The 27,538-nt window shown below is 41.0% G+C and overlaps 1 protein-coding gene across 1 annotated transcript in view; it reads left to right on the top strand.

Moving 5' to 3' along the window:
• Window positions 1-4,902: 4,902 nt before the first annotated feature.
• The window catches only part of GALNTL6 (polypeptide N-acetylgalactosaminyltransferase like 6), a 1,179,186-nt gene continuing 1,156,550 nt past the window's right edge, over window positions 4,903-27,538 (top strand). The window contains exon 1 of the mRNA XM_083170927.1: window positions 4,903-6,250. Coding sequence (XP_083027053.1) covers window positions 6,116-6,250 — 135 coding nt within the window. The 5' untranslated portion in view covers window positions 4,903-6,115. The remainder of the gene's footprint in view (window positions 6,251-27,538) is intronic.

Raw genomic sequence — 27,538 nt, 5'->3', positions numbered from 1 at the left:
ATTGAAGCGTTGCTCAGTTCAGGTGTGCACAGCCACAGGTGCTGACATTACTGTTATGTTGTTCTGTCATTTTGACAGACTGGTAACCAGTAATAAATAAACCTGTAATGTTTTTTTTTCTTTGGTTGGATTTCTTACTTTCAGGTATGTTAATGTGATAAGATAATTGCCACATGTGTAACTTTTCCTCAGTGTGGCCAACCAATTTAGGGGGTGATTCATCATGGCTCAGTAAGCAGCGTAAATTAGCTGCTTACCGAGCAGTTAAACGCTGCTCACCGGCCTTGTGAACGCCCGACGCACTCGTCCTCCAAATGTCCTCATTTGCATACAAATCGATGTGCTCACTGACACATCCATTCAGATGCGGCCGTACGGGCGAAAAATCCTTCGATGGTCACCAACCACTGAATGATTTTTCACTGGCTCGCAGATAAAAGTCAATATGATCTGACTTTTATCTGGGCCGGAGGTTGCCCGCTGATGTCATGTGATGTCAGCCACCCACCCAGTGCAAGCTTCACCTGTGTTCGTATGGGGATGCCCAGCATATTCTTGGTGCACACACCATTGTTGTGCACACACCCCTGTCCGCCCAATATGCCCCCTCCTTGCCAACTGTGATAGTCATTGAAGGTGTTTACACAGCGGCCTTGCATATGCGTATAATCGGTAATACGCATCGCTAATACGTATGCGCAGATCTGCGAATGCGCTGGAGACCAGGTGATGCTGAATCACCCCCTTCGTGTAGTGTGAGAGATAATAAGAATGCAACTTGTACGGCACTATTACATTGAAATCATTCTAAAATATCTACAATGTAAACTCCTCATTCTGCTTGTTTTCAGTAAATTTGTTCAATAAGGATTCTTGAATTAGGGCTACAGTACATTGCTCAGAACAGTAAGAAGACACATACAGGGCAGTACTTTTACATCCCTCCAATGTACTTAAAAGCACAAAAGAACCGAGTGCAATAATACTGCACCTCCAGTGACCTACTGATACAGTAGTTCTGTGCCAAACTGGATTTCTTGCAGAAAATCAATCTATTGCTGGTAGCCTTATATAATATGTGTGATATAATATGTGTGATATAATATGTGTGATATTATGTGTGATATAATATGTGTGATATAATATGTGTGATATACGTGTGATAGAATATGTGTGATATAATGTGTGATATAAGTGTGATATACGTGTGATATACAGTAATATGTGTGATATATCTGTGATATAATATGTGTGATATAATATGTGTGATAGAATATGTGTGATATATCTGTGATATAATATGTGTGATATAAAATGTGTGATATAATATAGTGGGCGGGATTCTCTAATACCCCCCGCAGCACATCGCCGGCACTCGCAGTTTTAATAATCGCATATGCAGGAACATATGCGATTATTAACGCCAAAGCGAAGGCCGGCGATGTGCTGCGGGTCCCCCCTCCCTCTCTGAGCCCTCACACGGCTGTGTGAGGGCTCGTTTTCCTCCTCCCCGCACCCGGAAGCAGTGCAGGGAGGACAAGATCACTGGTCCGGGCAGCACAGCAGGAGGCTGCCCGGACACAGGTAAGGGGGGTGCGTCGGGAATAGGCGGGGGCGCGCGGGGCGGCGGGGGATGTGAAGGAAAGCCCATAGGCTTCCATGGGGTTACGCCATATATAGCGGGGGATGTGAAGGGAAGCCCATAGGCTTCGATGGGGTTACGCCATATAGAACTAGTGTAATCCCCCGCATCGAAGCCCCGGCGGTGTGGCTTTGCTGCATATGGAAATGCGGTAAAAACCCTGAAAACAGGGTTTTTACAACATTTTTAGTTTAGTGAATCTCACCCAATATGTTTGATATATGTGTGATATAATATGTGTGATATATGTGTGATATATAATGTGTGATATATGTGTGATACAGTATATGTGTGATATAATATGTGTGATATAATATGTGTGATATATGTGTGATATAATGGGCGGGATTCACTAATAATCCCCGGTGCACATCGCCGGCATTTGCATAGTTAATAATCGCATATGCAGTAACATATGCGATTATTAACGCAAAAGAGATGCCCGGCAATGTGCACCGGGTTCCCCTTCCCTGCCGGAACCCTTACACAGCTGTAAGGGCTCCGGTTCCTCCTCCCTGCACTCAGAAGTGGTTCAGGCAGGAGGAAATCACTGGTCCGGGCAGCACAGCAGGAGGCTGCCCGGACACAGGTGAGGGGGGTGTGGCGCAGATCGACGGGGGGCGCGCGGGGCGGCGGGGGGCGCGAAGGGAAGCCCATAGGCTTCCATGGGGTTACGCCAAATAGGAACTGGCGTAACCCCACGCAGCGAAGCCCCAGCAATGGGGCTTTGCTGCATATGAAAATGCGGTAAAAAACCCGAAAACAGGGGTTTTACGGCATTTTCAGCTTGCTGAATCTCACCCATTATGTGTGATATATGTGTGATCAGTGCCAGATTAAGCCTTCGGGGGGCCCGGGGCACTTTAGACAGGGGGGCCCCCTTGCACTTGTCATTACTGGCTGCAAACTGCATGGGGGAATATTACACTGTCAAAACACAGAGTGAAGGCAGAATAAACTTGGTCAATGGGTAACTTCAGGGGATATACATCATACATACATACCACATGAAAAGCCTGTGTTTGTTCCTCTGCACCTTACTCTGTAGGAGACATCACAGTCCCAGTGCTGCCTCTGATTAACCCCCCCCCCCCCCCATGACTAGGCTGCTGCTGCTGCTGCTGTTATCCATGGGCCTGAGAAGCATGTAATGAGCTCCACCAATCAGAGCTCAGCACAAACGTCTCAGTCTCTGCCCTCTGGTGCAAAGTGTCATGGGACTTAGGCCCTTATTTAGATCTGATCGCAGTACAAATTTGTTCTCAAAATGGGCAAAACCATGTGCACTGCAGGTGGGGCAGATGTAACATGTATAGAGAGAGTTAGATTTGTGTGAGTTATTTTGTTTCTGTGCAGGGTAAATACTGGCTGCATTATTTTTACACTGCAATTTAGAGTTCAATTTCAGCACACCTCACCCAAATTAAACTGTCTCTGCACATGTTACATCTGCCCCACCTGCAGTGTACATGGTTTTGGCCATTTTGAGAACAAATTTGTACTGCGATCGGATCTGAATAAGGGCCTTAGTCAACTCCCAGTAATGCACTGCACACTTGGCTCCCAATGCTCAGCACCATTAATCATTGTCACATTGGCAGATAGGTGAAGCTGCAGCACTACCCCACTCCCATGCACAAAACCCATACCTCCCAACTTCTCAGTAGAAGAAATAGGGACACTCGCGGGCGTATGCAAATGAGGGTGCGGCTTATGCTAATTAGCCGCGTCCTCATTTTCATATGAGAATAGACGCTGTGCGCATGCGCACAGCGTCTATTCTACTAGATTGGGGGGTCTCCCAACTGCCACCCCCCGCAGCGGGACAATGCCTGCCGCGGGTGGGACAGCGGGACAGGACCCGAAAATCGGGACTGTCCCTCTAAAATCGTGACAGTTGGGAGGTATGAAAACCTTTAGCTAAAAAAAAAAATACATGCCAACCACAGGGGGCCCCTAGCTAGAGGGGGGCCCAGGAGCACTGACCCCTTGTGCCCCCATTATAATCCGGCTCTGTGTGTGATATAATATGTGTGATACAGTATATGTGTGATATAATATGTGTGATATAATATGTGTGATATAATATGTGTGATATAATATGTGTGATATAATATGTGTGATATAATATGTGTGATATAATATGTGTGATATAATATGTGTGATATAATATGTGTGATATAATATGTGTGATATAATATGTGTGATATAATGTGTGATATAATATGTGTGATATAATATGTGTGATATAATATGTGTGATATAATATGTGTGATACAGTATATGTGTGATACAGTATATGTGTGATACAGTATATGTGTGATATAATATGTGTGATATATGTGTGATACAGTATATGTGTGATCAGTGGCGTAAGTTCGTCCCAGTTGCCCGGAGGCAAGATAAATATTGGTGCCCCCCCCACACACACACACACTGCACCTTACATGCAGTAAATATATATATATATATATAATGTACGTTATGTATATTATGTTTAAAAATAAAGAAACTGTGACTTCTATGGTCCTGCTGGGAGCCACAGAATTGATATCAATGGCTTTCAATTAACTGATTCAAACTTGCAGGGTAGGAGAGGTGCCCCTTTGGGAGCAGGAGCCCGGCGGCAGATGACTCCATTGCCTCCCAGAGTTCTGCCTCTGTGTGTGATATAATATGTGTGATATATGTGTGATATAATATGTGTGATATATGTGTAATACAGTATATGTGTGATATATGTGTGATATAATATGTGTAATATAATGTGTGATATAATGTGTGATATAATGTGTGATATAATATGTGTGATATAATATGTGCCATATAATATGTCATATACTGTGTGTGCAGATATTTCTGCCTACATATAATAATGGAGCATCTTTAATTACACATTACAGTGACACTGATTCATTGAGAACACCGATAAGAATGTAAATGGCATCTATCTATCTATCTATTTATACTGTATCTCTCCCTAATACACAGATTTACATACATATAATGTGTGTGTGTGTTTGTGTATATGTATGTATATACAATATATATATATATATATATATATATATATATATATATATATATATATATATATATATATATATATATATATATATATATATACAGCATATGCTAGACATGGCACATGTCGGTGCCCAGGCACATTTGCATCCTCCCCGGCAGTGAGGGTACAGCAGGCAGCTGCCTGAGTAGTTACAGTGATAGCAGCTCCCGTTACCCACTCCCCCTCCTCCACTCCTACATCAGCCTCCGTGTCAGCATCAGCACCAGCAGCGGCTCAGGGAGAACGTACAGTATCTGCTGCTTGCATAGAGCCGTGGACAAGGGACAAGCAGCTCCCAGCACTGAGCTCCGCTCACCCGGCCGCTCACACCGCTGCTGAAGTTGGGGACAGCAGCCTGAAAGTTGGAGTCCTTCGCGGGCGGAGCAGCCAGAGGGCTCCTGACATTCTCCCATCGCCTAGGCTTGCTCCGGAGGAAATGATCTGTGCTGCTGCTGCTGCTGGTTACAGGGACGGTGCAGTGTGACAGCAGCTAGATCCTCCCTGCACCACCTTCCCCTCCTCATCATCATCACCCTCCTCCCCTCCAGCTCTCTCCAGCTCCCGGCTTGTTTATAGAGCAGAGTGGGACTGGGAGGGATTGCAACCAACGCTTTAGAGCACATCCACGTGTTTTTTACACCAGTGGGGTCTGGAGTATCTATCCAAGAGAGAGGTTGCTGTGGGAGCAGCACACCTGGCTGTCTGTGCAGAACACACCGCTAGGAATACCAGGGAAGTATTATATCAATCCTGCTGGAAGCATCACAGAGGCATGACCAGCAGCAGGTATTTTGGTGATGGGTCAGGAGAATGCACAGCATCATGGTAAAGGGTGGCATTAAACTGGTATGGAGTGACAATGTGTGATGTACACCAGGGTCTGGATCTCTACCTGAAGACCAGCAACTCATTCTTCAGCCACTTGCACCCACCTGTGCATACCCTCACTCCGGACTATTGCAAAAGTTTCAGCAATGAACTGCATCTCCAATAGGAATGATTATACGTCCCCACTGTTCATCTCCGCCAGCTAACACCGTAATACTACAGGAGGCGTTTTTCAATGAAGCATCAGTTATCCCTTTGGATTGACGCTAGTATCTGCTCTATGTGTGTCCTTATAACACTACTGGGGATCTACAGTTGTGGAAATCACTTCAGTAACAGTGGCAGCAGTGAGGTGTTAGCTGTACCTTAGATTGCAGGTGTCAGAATCACCTAAAAGTGCTGTGAAAGTTTGGAGACTCTCACAGCATCACCCACACTCTAGGGCTCTCTGTGGATTATTCACTTCCCAGCACTACCTGCACCCTCTCACCTATTGTTGCACCCTTACCCCTATTGTTGCACCCTTACCCCTACTGTTGCACCCACACACCTACTGTTGCACCCTCACGCTTACTGTCATGAAGAGGAAACAGAAAAGGTTTATTCAGATGGCTTTGCTGTTCACAGTGGCATTGATATTCCTACCCAATATTGGTCTTTGGTCTCTGTACAAGGAAAAACAGCTCCTGAAATCCACTGATGGAGGAGATCAGGTAAGACACATGGAAGTTACTGTACTTTCTCTGCTGGACTAATACACTGTATAGATTGTCTAACCTCCCATTAGTCACTTGAAACGAGCTATTTAAAATAATTGACTTTCACTGCAATTGATGGGATTACTTGGTAGGCTTGATATATGATGAAAACGTTAATCTGCTAGTCTGCTGGGATAGAGAAACCTTTATTGCATTTATTTTTTATGCAAATTAGAGGCAATCTATAACTTAAGAAAAAGAACATAGACATAGCAACTTTTCATCTCCTGTGGTATACTTTGCTTTCTATATAAGTATTTACAATTCCTATTACATTGATTAAATATTGTATTGAGATAGAGCTTGATTGGGGAATTATACAAGTCAATTATCTTTAAAGATGTCAACAAAAGATCATTTGGTATTGTTCTTGCTGCTGACTTATTGTACGTCATGAAGTATGTCAAGCATACGTTTACGGAATGCATAATTGTATTTAAGTATTTTAGTCAACCCAAGATATTCAATACTCAAGTGCATGGATATTGTTTCTATATTTGAAACCTTGAAACTGTAAATATTTAGCATTATTGCATTGTCTGTGTCTAGTTTGTAATATGTATATGTACTGTCACTGCACAGAACTGCATAGACTAATGGACACAATTGGGTATTTTTAGCTGCTTTGTAAACTTAGTGCCAAGTTCTTTTTCTGCAGAAAAGTTACAGGCAGAGGGGTTTTGGCAGAAGATATATCAGTGATGAGCAGCCAGTTTTTCCCCTTTTGTAGTGTAATTGATTGAAATAGGCATAATAATTGGGAATTCTCATTTGTTCTGCATGTTATGCTTCTGACAGTGCTTGGCTAATATGCTTCATTACTACCTATATTCATTTTTCATTTGTACATACTGGGGCAGATGTATTAAGCCTTAACAAGAGATAAATGCAAGGGTGATAAAGAGAGATTAACATCCAGCCAATCAGCTCCTTACTGACTTTTTTCAAACACAGCCTGTAACATGGCAGTTAGCAGGTGATTGGCTGGGCATTTATCTCTCCTTATCCCACTTGCATTTATCTCTTGTTAAGGCTTAATACATCTGCCCCATTATTCCTTCAACTTATAAAATGATAATATAGTACTCCATCTCCTTATTAAATAGTCATGGAATCTGCTTAAATAAAGGTCCCAGATACAGTCCTGATAAATACTGATAGACATTGTTTAATTATTTAAAAGACCCAGGAACCGATTTGAAGGAGCTTGATGACAATAATGAACTAAATACAACAGGGTGTCTATGTACTAAGGTTCGGACAGTGATAAAGTGAATGGAGATAAAGGACCAGCCAATTAGCTTCTAGCAGTCATTTGTCAAACACAGTCTGTAACATGTCAGTGAGGAGCTGATTGGCTTGTACTTTATCTCTGTCCACTGTCTTTCTTGAAGTGTAAGTTTATAGACCCCATTGTTTTTAAAATACTATATTTTAAAATACACATAAAAACTTATGTATCTAATTGTTGTAGAATCTTTGAGCTCTGATGTCATTTATAATCAGAGTTCTGATGTCATTACAGCTGTGCTCATTTAGCAAACTTGTTTATTATAAAGAAACATGCTCTCCATGCAAGGTCTAATTGAAAGTATTAGTTACTTTGTGCGGTTGAACGGAACTCCTTGGTGACTTTCAACATGCTTGGTACATTATCCTATATATCTTAGGCTGCAACTTTATTTATAATGTGTATATAGATTGCAATATTCATAGACATAGATATATGGTCTTATATATAAATGATATTGTGTATAGAATGCAATATTCACAGACATAGATGTATGGTCTTATATAGAAATTATATTGTGTATAGAATGCAATATTCACAGACATAGATGTATGGTCTTTATATGTAAATTGTCAAAAAGTATATTAGATCTCAAGTGCTGGTGCTCTAAGTTCTGTCAATTCGCAATATGAATGTGTTTATGGCTATTATGCCAGATGTTATTGCTATATTTTACTTGGGTAGCAGTTGCTGTTGGGTATTGGTTTGATTTGTAACAATTTGTAAATATGAGACAATGGGTGAACTGTAAAAGGGTAAGAGAATCAGAAAGTGAGAGATTTGGTAAGAAATCTCCAGGGTTTTTTTTTTAAAGCGGCAATCATTTACACTGAAATAACCCGTTTGATTTTGAAGTGTAAATAATTGCCGCTTTAAAAAACTGGAGATTTCTTACCAAATCTCTCACTTTCTGCATCTCTCACCTGATTACATTCCCCCAATGTGTATATTCTGAGAGTAACTAAGTAAAGACATGACCCAAGTTCATGACCCCATAACTTCACTGTTATTAGGGTTATGATAGTGCTGTCCCGTAACGTCAGCATGATCTATTGTACAATGTATGGTACAGTCTCTTTTAGCCTATTTACAGGTTTGAGACAATTGCTCTCATACTGTTTAAGATCAGCAAATAGCCTTAATAAAGTAGTAATCAGTGCTTGTAATGTATCCCTTGCGTGGATATAAAATCAATCTAGATTTATTTATGCTTTGAAATTTGTTTATATTGCATATGATGTTATAAAAACGTTAAGCTTTTCTGCTCTGAAACTGAGGGGTAGATTTATGACCTGGCAATAAGGGGCATATGCGCTATCCCCGTGCGTTGAAGTAGGGGTTAGCGCCTCCCCTTATCTATGAAACCCGCGATGCGGGGGATTAGTGTGCGGTGGTATGGGGGTGGAGGGCTAACGTGTATTTGTTAATTGCTCCAAAGCTCCAGGCTCATACCCTATTTATGAATCTTCCCGCTGGCCAGGCGCTCCTCTATTTATATCGCCATAATTTTCTGCCGCTGCGGGTCTGTTTGTGATGTTTGGGGCCGCTTGTTGGTCTCTGGCATCTTCAAATTAAAATTGCGCATGCGCCGTGTATACAGCACCCCCTGCGAACATTTCCCGGTGCATGCGCAGTTTTAATTTGAAGATGCCGGAGACCAACAAGCGGCACCAAACATGGAAAACTGCGCATGTGCCGGTGACACATCGCGTGTCAGGGAAACCGGCGCATGCGTAGAACACACAGCCGGGGAGGAGCGCACATCCATTATGGGAGACAGCGTATCCTCGTCGGGTGGGGATAACGCACTCCCATAACAAAAATGTATGGTATGATACATTTGGCCTAAATGCAGGGCAGCTTCACCACGATAAAGTGGTGAAGCGAAACTGCATCAATAAAGAATGTTATACACCTGTTGATAAATCTACCCCTGAGTACATGTATCCAGTGGTCAGAAGTCTTAAAGGGTTTAATCAGTAACCATCCACTTCAACTGTGCCAATACCAGACCCATAACCAGTTGTAAGTGTTTTTGAATTACAAAAATATTGTGATGGATCCAAACCTTCCTTGGGATAAATAATTATCCCACAGAATGCCTTTATATAAGCTAGTACAATGGTAAACACAAAATCAAGGGTACTGTGGGTACTGACAGATTATGCACATAAAAAGGGATGTGCACTATTGAGTATGCTTTTGGTAGAGTGTTCCGGTGTAGATGTTTGAAGCACTGAAAATAATGGACAAGTGAACCGGAGGAGAAGTTACCCATGGCAACCAATCAGCTCATAACTATCATTTTATAGAATGCTACCCTAACCACTGTCGCACTTCTTCACTCTTGTTCTCTGCTTCACACATTTCCCCCTTAGTCTGTTTCAGTAAATGAGAAATGCTCTTGTCTTATTGAATGTATGTGCAGATGTTGGAGAAAGCTGTGCTGATTTGCTGGACATATGTTACAAGAGATGGTACTCAATGTTTGACAATCTAAGTTTCAATTATCCACCATGAACAGCCGTGGACTAGAATTTGCTAAACATCTCTATTGGGGATTGTGAGAGCAGCGTACAATGTCTAGGAACTTAACTTCACATTATTAGACCTTCGAGCAAATGTTTTATTAATTGTTACAAATCTAAACAATTAACTTGATCAAATGAAGTTGAACCGACTGACTTGCCAAAGGTACCTGTACTATACATACTGTTCCTCCAAAGTAGCTAGAATCTCAGGGTTGTCTTTGTTATGGAGTCATACCTAAGAAATACTTAGAGGTTAGTTTTAATATATTGTAGTTCTGAACAAACCAAATTAACTAAATACTATGCAAAAGTTCTATTTAATTTCTCAAGCAAAAAAGCAAATGTTTAATTCAGCTTTGGATATACCGTAGAAAATAGTGTACAGCGTCTATAGGACTCTATGCAATGCACAACTGATATGGGGCCCAGAGTTGAGAGGGGCCCACCTTCCCTGTCAAAGTTAAAAGTGTGATATACATTTTTCTCTATCGCTAGATACATACAGTATGGGGTTTTTATTAACTTTTTCCTTGTGGTTAATATATCTAGTTAATCCCTTTTACCTGCTTGCAATGCGCTATAAAACAAACTGGAGAGCATTATAATGGTACATAATATGAAACAGGGACATTGTATGCCTTAATGTGAATTGGGGGTGCTATGTTGCATAATGTTTACTGGCAGCCCTACATTGAGTTATACTTGGGCACAACTGTGGTTCATAAACGGAACTTGGGTACAGTTATGGGGAAAGGGTAAATAACTGCTGCATAGAGTTGGCACTCTAGAAGCTTTTGAACAAGGGCCTCTTCAAAATGTTGCGGTAGGGTCCACAAAGTTCTGTTCATACCCCTGGAAATACTGTATATATGTATGTATGTACTGTATGTACAATTACATTTATGGGAATATATATTTTTTTTTATTTAAGGGTTGCAAATACATTTATTGTTTTACATGCAAAGTACATACTGGCTATTTATGTATGTAGACCAGGAATGCTTTATTTTTACTCTGCAACTTATTGGGTATACACACGGGGTGATTGGAAGCATTTTTCTAAGCGATCTGATTAGATAAAGCATGGATCGCTCTGTGTGTATGCCCCCTAGTTATCAGCAGAGATAGACAGTGCATACAATATCTATCCTGCTTAGATCATTTAGCACACATCGCAAGTGCATCGTATTGTGTGCAGCGATGTGTGCTGAGCGATCTGTGCTTAAGCATTCCGCTCAGCATGGAACTGCAGTCACCCAGTGTGTATGGGGCTTAAGATTTGCATTAGGACATGTCTCTCTCAAAACAACTCTCTCTGCCCAACATGCAGTGCAACATGCATTGTCCGGGAGCAGTTACTGTACTTGTATTTGCTTTCCTCTATTTCAGAATCAGCCACTAAGTGTGAATAACATTGCTACAGCTGATATAATTACATGTAAACTAGACATTGATCCAGAATCTAGATAAAACGCTTCCTGCAAGATTGTCCTTGTTTATGTATTTATTTCAATCCATTATTGTGGTCTATTATTCTACAGTAGTTCAATATTGTTATATTTACAAAACAAAGTTGATGAGTTGTCATATCAGTAGAGCACACAAACACACTCATTATGTCAAACTTTTAAATAATGGAATATTTAGCTACTGTAATCTCATTGCATCAACTAGTGACGTTATTTGAGTTGTTAATAAAGATTTTTTGGTACTTGTGTAGTTTCACGACGGCAGCATGGCCGTGCGTGTGAGTCCCCTTGCGGGGTTCGCTTCGCTTGCCCACGCTGCGGGCTCGGTGGCACGCTGCGCTCGCCAAAAATCAACTCTATGCCGACGTGGATAGTAGGGGTATGAACTATCTACGTTGGCATAGAGTTAATTTCCTTTCTTTTAGATTTGTTTGGTGAGCGCCGCACGCGGAAGTTCACAGCGGCCATGCTACCGCCGTGAAACTAAACAAGTACCGATTTTTTAAAAGCCAATACGGTACTTTTGGACTTGAATCATCAACCACATGGTGCCGGGTGTGGTATAACACACCGATAGCCAGAATACGACAGTCATTAGCCCGAGGTCGGAATCCCGACTGCCAGGACTCAGACACTGGGGTGAGCGCAATGAAGCCACAGGCTTGCTGCACTTGCCACGCTGGGGGCACAGTGGCTTGCTGCACGTGCCACCTATTCTATTCTCTCTCTAAGGGGGTCGGGATTTCGATGTTGGTGTAATGACTTTCGGGATTCTGACTGCTGGTCAGTCATCCTGCACCTGTGTTGCCGCAATACATTTTATATTTCTTTATCATCAGAGCATTTACTTTTCACCCATCTATGTCATATAAAGGACCACATCTTATATACATATGTCTAGTGTCCGTGTGTCACCAAAATACTGCCATCTGCTGGACATGAGTGAATCTACATCTCTCTCTCTCTCTCACACTTACAGAACCAGGCAATCCCACACACAGAAACACAAAGGCAATCACATGACAGCAGACTAGCTTTTGAAGCTTTACCTTCGAGCAGGCTTTGCTAGTTACAGTATATGATTCTAAAGTATTATATAACTGAATCAAATAAAACAGAGAGTAGACAAGGGCACAGAGGTCATCCAGAGGGACGTGCAAGAGGCTTTTATGGCTGCTATCCCCAGAAATGTGTTACTGGTATCAGCTGCGTATAGAGTTAAATAATGCATATGGTATATAATTATGATTATTAGTATGCTTTTACCTAATACTATACGGTACATAAAAATCAAGGTTGATGGTTATATTACTGTACGTCCTTCATTAGAAAGAAGAGCTTACATTAGTATTTCTTCTAGGATGTAAAGATGTTACTTACTTTTATAGGTAGCTCCAAAAGATTATAAAACACTTTTGGCCAGATGCACTAAGCTTCAAAAGTGATAAAGTGGAGAGTGTTTAACAACCAACCAATCAGCTCCAAACTTCCAAGTCACAGACTGTGTGTTTGAAAAATGTGAGGCAGCAGCTGGTTGGTTGTTTATTACTCTCGATTTTTTCACTTTTGAAGCTTAGTACATCTGGCCCTTTAACTTTTTTCCATATCCAGATACAATTCTACTATTAATACAGTAAGTGGATATAAGGCCACAGCCTATAATGTAGACAATATGCTAATGAACATCGTAGCGGTTCTTGTCCTGTTGTCCATTACAAGAAAAAAGGCCCTTATTCCGATCCGATTGCAGTACAAATTTGTTCTCAAAATGGACAAAACCATGTGTACTGCAGGTGGGGCAGATGTAAAAAAGTGCAGAGAGAGTTAGATTTGGGTGAGTTATTTTATTTCTGTGCAGAGTAAATACTGGCTGCATTATTTTTACACTGCAATTTAGATTTCAGTTTCAACACACCCCACCCAAATTTAAATCTCTCTGCACATGTTACATTTGCCCCACCTGCAGTGCACACGGTTTTGCTCATTTTGAGAACAAATTTGTACTGCAATCAGATCAAAATAAGGCCCAAAGTCCATTGTACATGCTTATCTGTGTTCTATACAGCTCTACCAATGGCTTGCCTTATGATATCGCTATATAAAGTATGTACTGTAAATACAACTTGATCCGCAGTCAAATATTTAGATAAAGGTTGGTCCTCTCCACTACAATAGGCAACAAAATGGAAAATATTCTACATATAGTGGGTAATTATTTGAAATGTAAATTTTGTCATGTTTTGCCACATTTCTGTCATGTTTTGCCATGGTTCCCCCTTGTCGGCATTGCAGTGTTCAGGATTCCGGCATCGGTATTTAAATCGTAGGGATTCCGACCGCTGGGATTTCATGCTGATCCCCTTATGACAAACAATTCAATCCTCGGGTCTGAGCAGTCATCCTTGAAATCATCATACCGGCATATATACTGTACAAAAAATGTTTACAGCAAATTTTAACAGAAACCTGCATAATAATTTGTCAAGAACTACACCACAAGTTAGAGGTTACAAAACTTTACACAATGTTAAAGTTAGTAATATACGGAGAGTATTGGATTTTTGTTTTAGTTCTATTCCTTTCTTACTGACGGTTACAATTTTTACTTTTTATGTACTGACAGCTGGCAACCATGGTGCGAGCTCCTTGGGATTTTTGGATATAGCATCTTTTTATCTTCCTGAATCAAAAGCAATTGCAGTCGTGACTGAGCAGGCGCTATAGCAGGGATGCGCTGATCTACACGGCTCTGAGTAAAATCGATACCTCTGTATAATTTTCGTAAAGAGAATCAGGGGACTGACTTTGATATTTACTTTTTGCACAGTTATTTTCCTTTCATATCTGTACTGTTATCTGAGAAGGCCAAACAATGGTGTTCACCAACCTCTACAGATTCTGATCAAATCTAAGTAACTTTTCACGTATTACATGACCTTTTGATTATATGGCCATTCAATGGCTAAAACATGATATTGCATTTTCCTTACAATGACTTGTTCCATGCCATTTTGTTACTGATTAAACATTTGACCATACAGTATGTACCAGTTAGGGAATGACTGTTTTTTGTGTGTACAGTGATAACAGTTCAGATCGATGACAAGGACAGATTGGTAACATTCATCAGCAGTATACTATACAAAAGCGGCTTAATAATTAGACCTCAGGGAGCAATAAAAGCTCAAAATCATTGGTCCAGGTTAGTATTGCAATTCCAGATTAGGCTGTTTTCCAGTCTATTAACACTATTGTTCTAAATTACAATGATAAATCTGTTGAGGAGATTTTGATCCTTCTTCAAGTCATTTATTTCCATAAGTAATCAGTATTATCTCCAAATGGTCCAGATTAGAATTTTGGACCTAGAGGTAAATTTGTTGCATATTCTTATTTTTATTTTTTTAAGAAAAAACTTACTGATACTTAAACACTCTAAACATAAACTTCAACGACATTATAGCTATAATAAACACAAAAAAATTGTAACTTTACAAAAAATCTATTGCATTTGTATTTTCATCAAACTTTTAGCATCGAAGCACAAAGGTCAGTCCACATAGAAGTCCACAACTAACATTGAATAGAATGCCTTTCCATACCTCCCAACTTCTTTGTTGAAGAAATAGGGACACGCCCGAAAGGGGGCGGGGCGTATGCAAATGAGGGGGCGGCTTATGCTAATTAGCCGTGACCTCATTTTCATACGAGAATAGACGCTGTGCGCATGCGCACAGCGTCTATTCTATTAGATTGGGGGGGGGGGGCATCTCCCAACTGCCACCCCCCGCAGCGTGACAATGCCTGCCGCGGGTGGGACAGCGGGACAGGACCCGAAAATCGGGACTGTCCCGCTGTAATCGTGACAGTTGGGAGGTATGCTTTCAAATGGGGCTGGAAAAAATGATTAACTCCTGTAAATATTGCAAAGACCCATTCTGGGCAAAGAAGCAACATACAATATGTATTTATGTTTGATCAAACATGTTCCTGTGCTTCCACGAATGGACATTTCAGTTGACTTTGTAACAGTGACTAGTATTCAAATTGACTTCAATTCTTTTCAGATCCATTTTTACTGTTTAGTTGCAATTCTCTTCCAATTCTTATTTCATAGCAGTTGTTTTACATTTGTTTTAAATTGGCTTCAATCTTAAATGATTGCAATAACCCTTAGAAGGCTTAGATGTTTGTGTGATATGAATACAATTGTCTGATGCCAGTCTATTATTCTTTACTGCACAAAGAAATGTTACACACACCTGTATACACGTGCAGGGCTGTGTACAGTTTACAGTACTGTAGTTTTGTGACTGTGGTCTTCATTTCCACAGCAGATGGCACTATATCCTACATTGTAACATCAGCTGCAGAGAGAGAGAGAGAGAGAGAGAGAGACTTGCATTAGGACTGTTGCTTATATTCCCAGTGTTAGTTATATTTGTGTCTTTCACATTAATTTTTTTTTGCCTTTTATTGATTACCCACAATCCCAGGACCTTTTAGCCACATATTCTGTTATATTGAATCTATAGTTCTAAGTGATTTGTTGGTTCATAATCATTTTTCAGAGGATCACATTCTCCTCTCAATTTTTCTTCTTACTCTGAGGATTTTGTCATTAAGTTTCATTTAGTTCCAGAGCTTACAGTGTACTTGAAGGACTCTGTTGGCCACCTGTTCAGTGTAAAACAGAAATGATATCATTTTCTTGTGATGAGACAGTGAGTTCCATGCATTTGTTAATGCACCGCTCAGTAATTGCTACCTGACTTAACAGCATTTAGCGCAGTAGTGCTTAGCTGCTGTGATTAATCATGTATGCTATGTTCCAGGGAACCTCTTTATTGACCCTTTTACTCTCCCTTATCAAAATCATTTGTTAAGGAAAATCCTGAATACATGCTGACTCTTATTCAATTTAGTTAAAATCTCTTACTTTACACCAGTCATACGTAAAACTATTGTAGATTATGTCATGGTGGAAATACAAATCAGACAAAACAAAATGACTTTGTACTGTACTGTGATATAAAAATAATAATAATAACACAGTGGGATTTTGTCCCACAAAATCAGGATCAGAATTCACAGTGAGATTAAAAGAGATAAACCTTGAAGTTAAATAGCATGTGCATCATGACGGCGATGGGTCTGACCTGTCGGGGACAGAGGTGTAGCCAAATCCTCAAAACTGGTTGGCCATTGGACAATTATGGGAAACTGGTCTCGATTATGGGAAACTGGTGTCAATTCTACCAAGTTTTCATTGCTTTCAAATACCTTAGTGTGTAAGGGGATGCAGTAAATATGCCAGCGATTGGGATTCTGGCTGTTGAAATACAGATAGAGCCATCGTCATCTCGCCCTTTAATAGGATGAATTGAGCCAGAGCTGTCCCACTTAATCCTATGCTAATCCCCTACTGTATTGTTCTATGTATTGTAATGCAGCTGAGAACAATAGGCCTTGGTGAGCCATGGCTCACCAAGGCTATCCAGAGAAAGCTATTTGAAGAAGGCTCCATCTGTACCATCCCCAGAATAGAAACCATGGAACACAACACTGACGCCGTAACCCCGACATCAGCGGAGATGCTGATGCTGGTATCCCGACTACTGGCATATTGATCGTAAGTATGCGGGGTGTCATAGCCTTAAGCTGGGGAGTAGTGGTGGTGGTAGGTTTAAGCACTGGATGATGACAATTTAGGGTTGGTGAGAGAAGCTGTGGGGGATGCTGGGATAGACACTTAAAAGGGTAAGTTAGGGTTAGGAACTAAGAGGGAATGTTAAAGTTAGGCACTAATGTGGAGAGTTAGGGTCAGTGGCGGCTCCTACTTTATAGTAGGAAGGGGGTTGCCGCTGGCCACAATGCTGGGAAACCCACTCCCTGCCGCTGCCACTACTGCTTCTGCTCCTGGGTGATCCCGCTACAGCCGATGCTGTAGTGGGATCCCTGCCTCCACTGTGGGCCCAGCAACTGGATGATGAAGAGTACTGGAACATGAACAGTATCAACCTCTGTACTGCGCATGTGCTGGCCCCCAGCTTCTATGGTCTGCTTTGGCAGCAGCCCATAGATACAAAATAATGGTCCTGGCATCTGTACACTGCAGATGCCAGGGACCGGTGCATGTGCAGTATCGGCCTCATTACTGCACATATGCAGACCCTGTATTTTATCGATGCCCATAGAGGCATCCCAGAGGGAGAAAACACCTCCCAGTGGGACTGCCTTGTGTGACTGGCAGGTAAGACTTCCAATAGGAAGTCACTACCAGTCACAGTGAAGCCAGTGCAATCTCACAGACTGCATCTGGCTTCACTACCTGGGGGTGCTGCAGTCCTGCAGCCCATAGGTAAAAAATACCCCTGTTTAGAGTTAAGGATAGGCTACAGGCAGAAAGGATGGGGGGGGGGGGGGGGGGAATCGTAAGAGAGTTCAAGTATAATTACCCAGTCCCTATCATGATTGTGTTCAACAGGATGCCGCTGTCAATCTTCTGACATCCCGACCACTGGTCACATATACTGAGCCCCGTGTATGTGTGTGTACATGTGGTAGGGAACTTAGATTTTTATCCCCTCTGGGGCAGGGACTGATGTGAATGGCCAAATAGTATTTGTAAAGTGCTATGGAATATGCAGTATATTAATATCTGGTAATAATAAATATTACCCACGAACATGGAAGCCTGCTCTAGCTACATATTCAGTATAAATCACTCCGTTATTTCATTTATATAATTTAGCACAATGATACATATTTGCAATGTATACTGTAAATCCGCATTGCAGGGACATTTTCATCAGGGATAATGTAAATAATTAACAGCTTACCTTACATACTAAGCAACACCAAAGGTGTTCACAACAATTTTTGACAACTTGTTATACTCAGGTTAGTAACTGAAAAATGGGGGTTTATAGTAGGTCAATATTGACAAAAGGTCAAGATGGCAATGGTTGACACATGAAAAGGTCATGAGTTTTCAAATTTTTTTCAGTAAATTGTGCCAAGAACAGCTCTAGTAGAGCAAGGCACCTTGCCCTACTTCGCTCACCTTGGGGTTTATTCTAGTTCATTCTTTCTGACAAAATCCTTCTTAGATGGACAAAACCATGTGCACTGCAGGGGGGCAGATGTAACATGTGCAGATAGAATTAGATTTGGGTGAGTTATTTTGTTTCTGTGCAGGGAAAATACTGACTGCTTTATTTTACACTGCAATATAGATCTCACTTTGAAGAAAAACCCCACCCAAATCTAATTCTCTCTGCACAAGTTACATCTGCCCCACCCGCAGTGCACATGGTTTTGTCCATCTAAGAAGGATTTTGTCAGAAAGAATGAACTAGAATAACCCCCCATGTGAGGGTACACACTACACCAATTAGGGATCCACATGCTTATGTATTTTTATGTGTCAACTTTTTCCATTTGTCAATGTCAGCCTTGTGCATTTTGACATTTCTAATACACCCTATAATAAAAACATTGCTGAAAAATTATATGTAAATGAAAGGCTATAAGAAAACAAAAGATAAAAAGCATTCAACCTGTATCTCTAAATAATTATTTAGTACATCATTACTAAGCAGAACCATATTATAACCTGTCTACTCATTAGTGGTACTATCAGAGAGCAGGCACACCTGCAGGATGAAAAAGCTGACACCACAGAGTGCCCGAAGGACACTAAAGATGGTTCTGCAAGCCAGTATTTAATTGGCCCTTTCTGGCACCCTGTAAGCCAAATGCAGGTGCAACAACGAATCAATTTAAAACATAATTAAACTAGGGTAAAAAGAAGGTACTAATAAGCCAAATGCAATATTTAAAATGATGTTGATGAATGATTTACAGACATACTGTATATTACTTAGAAAATTGACTATACAGAATCTGTCAAAGTAGCACTGTTCCACATTTATATATCAATCTGTAATGCTGGAAGTAAGCACACATGCATTTTAAATTCAGCAGCTTGTCAAGCTTCAACATAAAGCTGACAAGAGATTAGTAATAAAAAAGAAGTGCTGAATTAATCGAATCTATAGAATACCTGAAGATAAACTGCCCTGAGAAGGATACATTCAAACGGGGTCCGACTGGCCAATAGGAGCTATCTAAGCCTGTGTGGTGGTTGGCCACACCCTTATCACTTCATTCTCCCTTCATGCCCCAACCCAACACTCCATACACAGAACTGCAGCTGTGTCCTTTTATTCTTTGGCTCAACTAGCACCAAAAGCCCTCCTAAGCGTGCCAAGTCCTGTGCGACTCGGCTACACTGAACGTTTTTGTCGCTCATAATGGGTCTCTTATTTACAACTAGAAGCGTTGAAAGACATTGCTAGTGTACACTGCTGAGGTTTGTGTACATCTGTTTACAGCAGGATCTGAATTGGTGCAAAAATAGCTCTGATGTGAGCACCTGTGTCTTTTCCTTATGCCATGTACCATATATGACTTTGTACATGTGTAAAACAATTTCGCGTCCCATCATCTTGCATTTGCTGTAAGGGTTTTTGTAGCATCTGTGATGTGACTAAGATTCACACTTAAAGAAAAATATGGTACTGTACTCATCACAGAGCATCTCAGGCATGGCAGGTGCCTTGCAAAGTATGTGATAAAGACACTCAGGAGTACATTTATTAAGATGAGAAATCTATTGAAGATGGGATGTTGCCCAAAGCAACCAATCCAAAAATAGTGCAAAATTTGCTGTATTATAAAATAAGTTGCCTATTATTTAAACGTCACCCTGTTCCCAAACACATAATCACCCAGAAGGAGATATATCAGAGCTTGGAGAGAGTTAAAGGGGAGAGAGCTAAAGTAGCAGATACTGTATACCATGTCTAGGGGAGAGGTAGCGTGGAGAGAGAAAAAAAATACCAAGAGATCGTCTCCAGTCATTTCTCAAACACAGAATGTAACATGGCAGTTAGGAGCTGATTGGGTGGTACTTTATTCCAGTCCACTTAATCATTTTCCAAGACTTCGTACATTTCCCCCTAAGTATGAACCAGTCAGCTTGTAAATGTTATTTTTTAAACACAGCCTGAAAGGGCAGGTAGATGCTGATTGGTTGGTACTTTTTATCTCTCCACTTTATACCTTATGAAGCTATGATAAATCCCCCCCCCCATCACCTCCCAAACTCTTTCCAGCCTTTAACAAGTGTTACAACATAATTACTTTACACCCCTTCCACACCGGACATCAAATTACCTTGTGAAGCAGTTTTATCTGGTAATTTGTTTAGTGTGAAAGGGTCAACCGGGGTCTTAAATCCCTGGTTGCCAACCCTGCTCTTTACCATGGTCGGAGACCCTGGATTTGCAACCTGGGTTGACTTTTCAGACTGAAGCAATAGTTGTGTAATTCAGCAAATTGGCAAGTCGCAGGTCTGAAAGTGGTATAACCCTATAATCTAAAGAATAAGGATAAACAGACGGAGCCACTGTCATCCAGGCAGGGGCTGGTGAAATTTTCGCCAGCCGCCAGCTCCCACCATGGGGCGATGCACACGCACCCCGTGGCAACGGAGCTTCCCCCGGGTCCCCATCGCCACCTCCCCTGCTGCCACCGCCGGTCCCCATCGCCACCCTACCTCTGTAAAGTACAGTAATATTTAGATTTTTTTCTGGCTACTGTGAACATTGGGCCTGATTCGGATTCATTCATTAACCATATGCACTGAAGGTGGGGCTGATGTAACATGTGCAGAGAGAGTTAGATTTAGGTCAGGTGTGTACTTCTAACTGATCGTTATATTGCAGAGCAAAAAATATAGCAGCCACTATTTTCCCTGCACAGAAACAAAATAACTCACCCAAATTTTACATCTGCCCCACATGGTTTTGCCATTAGCAAACCAAATGTACTTTGTGCTTTGCGAATTAACCTGAATCAGGCCCATTGCAATGATCTGGTGGATTACGTGTTTTTCTATACCTGCCCATATCAAGGCAGTTCATTTAACATTGACCAAACACACTATAAAATGATTACATAAAAGTGTTTATTAAGTAATTTATCATTGTTAATTATAATTCAAATGAAAAAGTAATTAAATATCGTTTAGACTTTTTTTTCTCCAAAGAACAAAATCTTTGGTTGCTAATGAGCTGTCTGATATTTCACTGTAGTTAGATAATAAATAAATGGTCACTAAATGTGAGACATATTATGACAATGACACTGCCACCAAATGACCTAAAGACAAATATTTACAGTGATACAGTTCAAAAGTGTTTCACTTAATTTATTGTTTATACAAGTCTGACGCTACAGAAATGAATATATGGCAATGACAAGTTACTTCAGTTCAATGCTATGTCTATTGCATAACTGTTATCAATGAAAGCAAAAATACAAACAGGCAGGAGTGGATCGGCAATAGTAACTAACCAGAAGATCTGCAGAGGGTGACAGACTGGTAGTGTGGGTGTGTTAAGGGGTAGAGGGTGCTTTGCTGGTGTTGGTGTGTTAGGGGATAGAGGGAACCTTTGGCCCTCCAGCTGTTGTTGAACTACAAATCTCAGCATGCCCTGCAACAGTTTTAGTATTTCTAAATAGCAAAAATATAGCAGGGCATGCTGGGATGTGCAACAACAGCTGTAGGGCCAAAGGCTCCCCATGCATGGGGTAGAAGGTGGCAGGCTGTGATGTGGGTGTGTAAGGGGGACACTTTTTGGAATATTTTCTAGGACCACTTCCACTTGGATTCCCAATGCACCCAAGCAAAGGAGATGGCTCGCCGGGTGCCCCCATACTTACCTGTCCAGCGACTAAGGTTCCTCTGCTGTTTCAATAGGCGGCTGAGGGACTCCGATGGGTAGCGGGTGGCTATGAAGTCTCCCCGTGGGTGCGGTGCATCCGCTGTCGGCTCCAGGTATGGGCCCCACCATCTTGCCTCCGGGAAGGAGGGCAACTTCTGGGTCTCTTCTGAGTGCTACTTCTGGGTCTCTTCTGACCTCTGCTGGCGGCTGGGGCCAATTGCAGCCCTGCAGGAGGTATAAGACGCCAGGACCTGGAGCTTCCTGTCGCTGGTGCAATTTCCCAGAGTCCTTAGAGTATGCTCCCAACAGGTTCACTCCAGTCTTAAGTTCTTAGTTCCTGCCACGTCTCCATCTGCTGGTCCTGATCCTCAGTTTCAGTTTATGCCAAGTGGCCCGTCTTCAGTTTACGTTTCTACGCCAAGTGAGCTACTTTCAGTTTTCGTTATCTCACCAGTTGGTCTACTTCAATTTACGTTATACGGCAAGTGTGCCGCCCCAGTGTCACCAAGTCACGTTTTCACACCAAGTTTGCATCGCTACAGTTAAATCCACAGTAACTTCAGCCACCCAGGATATCTAAGGTACTTCCTTTGGAGGGCCGTGACCTGCCGAGCAGACGCCGCAAAGTTCAAATCCCCTTGCGGGGGTCCCTGGTGAAAACCGCTGCCCGGTTAAACTCCGTGCCTCCATGTGGAAGTTGAGCCAACACCTTAGGGGTTCCGTCTATGAGAAGACAATACATTCACCCAACTATATTTACTCCAGCCATCCCGCCAGTACCAGATCAACCATCCGGAACAGATCCACAAGCTCAGTCCATGACAAAAACAGGTTATGTTTGTTCCAATATTTGACATCTTGCTGTTTATATCAATATATTTTTGTTTAAATGTGAAATTATCAGTATTATTAAATGTTCAATTTCTTTGGGGAACTGGGCTCATTTATGAATTAAAGGCAACAGCATATTGTTAATCCAAATACAGTATGTGTACATTCTGAGATGGATACCTAGGTGAGAGATAATGAAATACAAAAATCCATACTCAAAAATAGTCTTTTCAACCTATTGCATAGGCAGAAGAAATCACATACATCCAGCTACCTTTATAATACATCACTGATAATCTTACTTTTTGCCGGTACCCAATCAATCCCCCCCCCCCCCCCCCCCCCCCCCCGAAATTTCTGCTGCAAAAAAACAGGGCATTTTTCTATTCTTTTATTTGCACTTTTTTTTTCATATCCAATTACAACCCTAAGTATTTTTGGGGATTTGATTGACATCTGGGAATAAGCTGATGCACTAGCATATCTATAATGGTGCAAGGTGTATGGTGACACTGTAATCATACTCACCTCTACGTTGATCAGGTGCTGCAAAAGTCACTGGGAAAATTGCAGCTGAAGCCATTTTACGGTGATTCACACATATGCAATAAATGTGTCCCTGAGAATGTGGCACGAGTGCCATGTTCTCAGAGACCTGCACATGTACAGTAGACTCTGCCAAAATTCCAGAGTCTACTGCACTGCCGGAGATAAGGAGGCTGTCTCTGTGCTGGCAGTTACTATGAAAAACTGGATACCCCTTTGTGTAAAAATGGGTAATGTAGGGGTCTCTCATCCTCCACCCCTATACTTATCCCAGCCATGAGCCATTGGTGGGAATGTACTGTAGACATGTACAGTACAAATGTACATATTTTACAGACAGAAAACAGGACTTAGCGGTGTCCCAAAAAATTGTTTCATACTACTGTATATGTTTTTAGTGAAAAACAGTACATCATCTGGTTTTTGTAACATTGTTGTTGTTTAATTATCAATGATACTAGAGAAAATGATGACTATACATTGTTCTCAGAAGTATTTGTCAAAACACTTTTGGCTTTTAATAATATAAAAGGGCTGCTGTCCATGGTCCTGTACATGTATGCATTGCTTAAGTAATCTCATTATTATTATTTATTTACAGTTTCTTATATAGCGCAGTATATTCCTTTGCGCTTTACAATTGGAAGCAACAGTGATTAAACAAACTGGGTAGAAACAAACCAACCTATACTGACATAATTTAATGATTCAATATACCATAAGGCTCTATAGTAGGTCCAGATGGTGAACTTTACATTTCTGTCAAACATTACTCAAGGGGTATGAATTTTATGGAAGCAGCACAGTATAACTTTGTAAGAGGGTTGGGAGGTCCTGACTTCATCCCCATTATCAGTAATGCAACTAGATTCAGTTCTGCTTGACATTAATGGTAACGTGTTTTAGGCTTAATTTAATATGGCTTTCTGCTGTAATAATAAGAAATAACAGATGTGTATGTAACAATGTTTGTACAGTCACCCACACTTCCTTCTCATATTGTATGTGCGTACAGTATTATCTTAATTTGAAAAAAGTATTTAATGTATTCTAGTTAATAAGAAATCCACTGATTGCTAGATTTACCGCAGATACTGCAGTAATGGCAAAAATGTTCATACCCAAATTTTTACTCTCAAATAAACTTTAGATGTAAAATTTGCTATAGAATACAAAGCCTATATTTACTTATATAATACCATCTGAAATCCAAGCCAGGGCTCACTGCATCTGTGATCTACATCAACATAGAGAGTATGTGCATAAGAGAACATCTCAGTAACTATGATCTATGACACACCCTTTCAATTAAGACATCCCACATGTACCTACAGTACTATGGGGCCTGTGGTTTTGACATGAATATTAAAGAATGTCTCATGACATTATTTCTGATGTACCCTTATGCATAAATAAAATGTTGTACATGTAACCCATATGACGTGTGTGTGTGTGGGGGGGGGGGGGTACATAGCAATTACACTTATGTCTGGCAGTATTTTGAGTTTTCTTTAATTACGTCATAGCAAATACAGTACAGACATTTACCATAAAGAACCTTAGTCAGAAATACATCAACTGATTACATTATTATGCTGTATTCATACTGTAGGTCAATAAAAGATAAACTCTCAAATACAGAAATCCTCTTCGCTTTACATTACATGTGCAGAAAACCAATGTAACATTTTTTGAATATATGTAAAAGGTTCCAAATTCCGGGGACAAGATATAGCTGCTAACCAACCAGGTTTTACCTTAAAACAAATTGGTGCCTTATGTTCAGTGCCCAGGAGATACACAGCAACCCTGGGGGCTAGAGGACATGTGGATAACCATGGAAATCTGGCAGTGGCAATACATTCACATGTTTATTACAAATAGTATGCTTCATTATGGTCTGATCCTAGCAGAGGGTACTCCACCTCTTCCATGGTAGGCCTGGGCCCCTATCCAGGCCCCCAGTCTAGTCTGGGCCAGGGTTATCAGTACTCTCTATACACCTGCTTTTAGTCAATGGCTATTATTATTATTCTTTATTTATATGGTGCCACCAGGCGCTGGTCAATTACACAGTAAATAAACAATTAGGCAAAACAAGAACATAGTGAACTCTTGACAGTTTTATCTTTTAATCTCGCTAGTTTAATAACATGTATCCCTTTGCGTGTACAGTTGTATAGGTTGTTCAATTCAGCCAATGGCATCTGGTGAGTTAATAGAGTAGATGCAAGTAGATGCAAGAGATGTGCCATATTTAGAATACATAGTAGCTCTTGTTATTCCTCTTAGGAGACATAAAATATGCAGCATTCTGAGCTGTGGTGTAAGAATACAAAATGATTATAAGAATTATTTCCACCCATGAGCCTTTATTTAAATACATTTTTGGTACTTGTTTCCTAGCACGGCGCCCGTCGGGTTGATCGCATGCCTTAAGTTTAAGGTACTTTAGGCATTAGATCGACGCGATGGACCCGATTTTCTGTCAATCACCAGTTTATTTGCCAGTAAAAGAGAAAATCGCGTTGATCGCGTCCATCTTGGCCCATTATAATGGGCCGCGATGCGACCAATGCGATCAACGCGATTTTCCCATAGAGAATAATGTTAAATGATTTTTAAAGTTAAAATTGCATTGATCGCGTCAGTCGCGGGCCATTATAACGCGAGGGGCGGCGGTACGCGTCCTCCGACCTTTTCATACCCCCACTATCCACGTCGGTGTGGAGTTGATTTTATATAGTGTGGCGATCGCAGCGAGCGTATACCTGTGAAAATCTAACTATCTCTGCATATTTTACATCTGCCCCCCCTGCAGTGCACATGGTTTTGTCCATCTAAGAAGGAATTTGCCAGAAGGAGTGAACCAGAAAACCCCCTTAGTTCTGATGTTCCTTATATCTATTATTCCATTTTTATTAGATATTTGTAGGATCTATAACATAGAGATTTAATAGGAAGAGAGAATCAGAAAGTGAGAGATTTGGTGAGAATTTTTTTTTTAAAGCAGCAATCATTTATACTGCTAAACCAGTTTGATTTTGTAGTGTAAATGATTGCCGCTTTTAAAACAAATGGAGATTTCTCACCAAAATCTCTCACTATCTGAATCTCTAATCCTATTAAATCTCACCCTTAGTACTTTAAAATCTGTGTCTCAAAATATGGTAAAAAATATTTACCTGACTTGGGAGTGCCTGATATTTTTTCGGTACTTATGTAATATCTGGGCTCCCGTTTTTCTTATAAGACCGCGTCCCCTCGCGGGGCTCGCTGCGCTCGCCACGCTTCGGGCATGGTGGCTCGCTGCGCTCGCCACACTATATAAAATCAACTCCATGTGTAGTTGGATAGTAGGGGTATGAAAAAATGGGGTGCATTTAACATGGGAGCCCAGATAATACATAAGTACCATTTTTTCATATCACAAGCAACCTTGATAGCAAGGCTATCTGTTGGCAATTCGACCAGTTAAAAAAATGAACAGAATAAAACAAGAGGCACAATTGTCATTTAGCCAACACAGGGCAAATTAGCATAATAAAATAATCCTGTAGAAATGCAATAGAAAATACACACATTGGGCTACCTACAAGCATAATAATTTATTGCCATATAGTAAAACTAAGCAAATAGCTTAGTGGGCGCCCAACTAACATATAAGTACCATATATTTTATTTGTGCATGAAACAAGGGCCCTTATTCAGATCTGATTGCAGAACAAGTTTGTTCTCAAAATGGGCAAAACCATGTGCAATGCGGTGGGGCAGACATA

Source organism: Crinia signifera, chromosome 1 (assembly GCF_055691185.1).
Source record: "Crinia signifera chromosome 1, ASM5569118v1, whole genome shotgun sequence".
NCBI lineage: Eukaryota > Metazoa > Chordata > Amphibia > Anura > Myobatrachidae > Crinia > Crinia signifera.
Note: the sequence above shows the minus strand (reverse complement) of the source record. Positions and strands in the feature narration are given on the sequence as shown.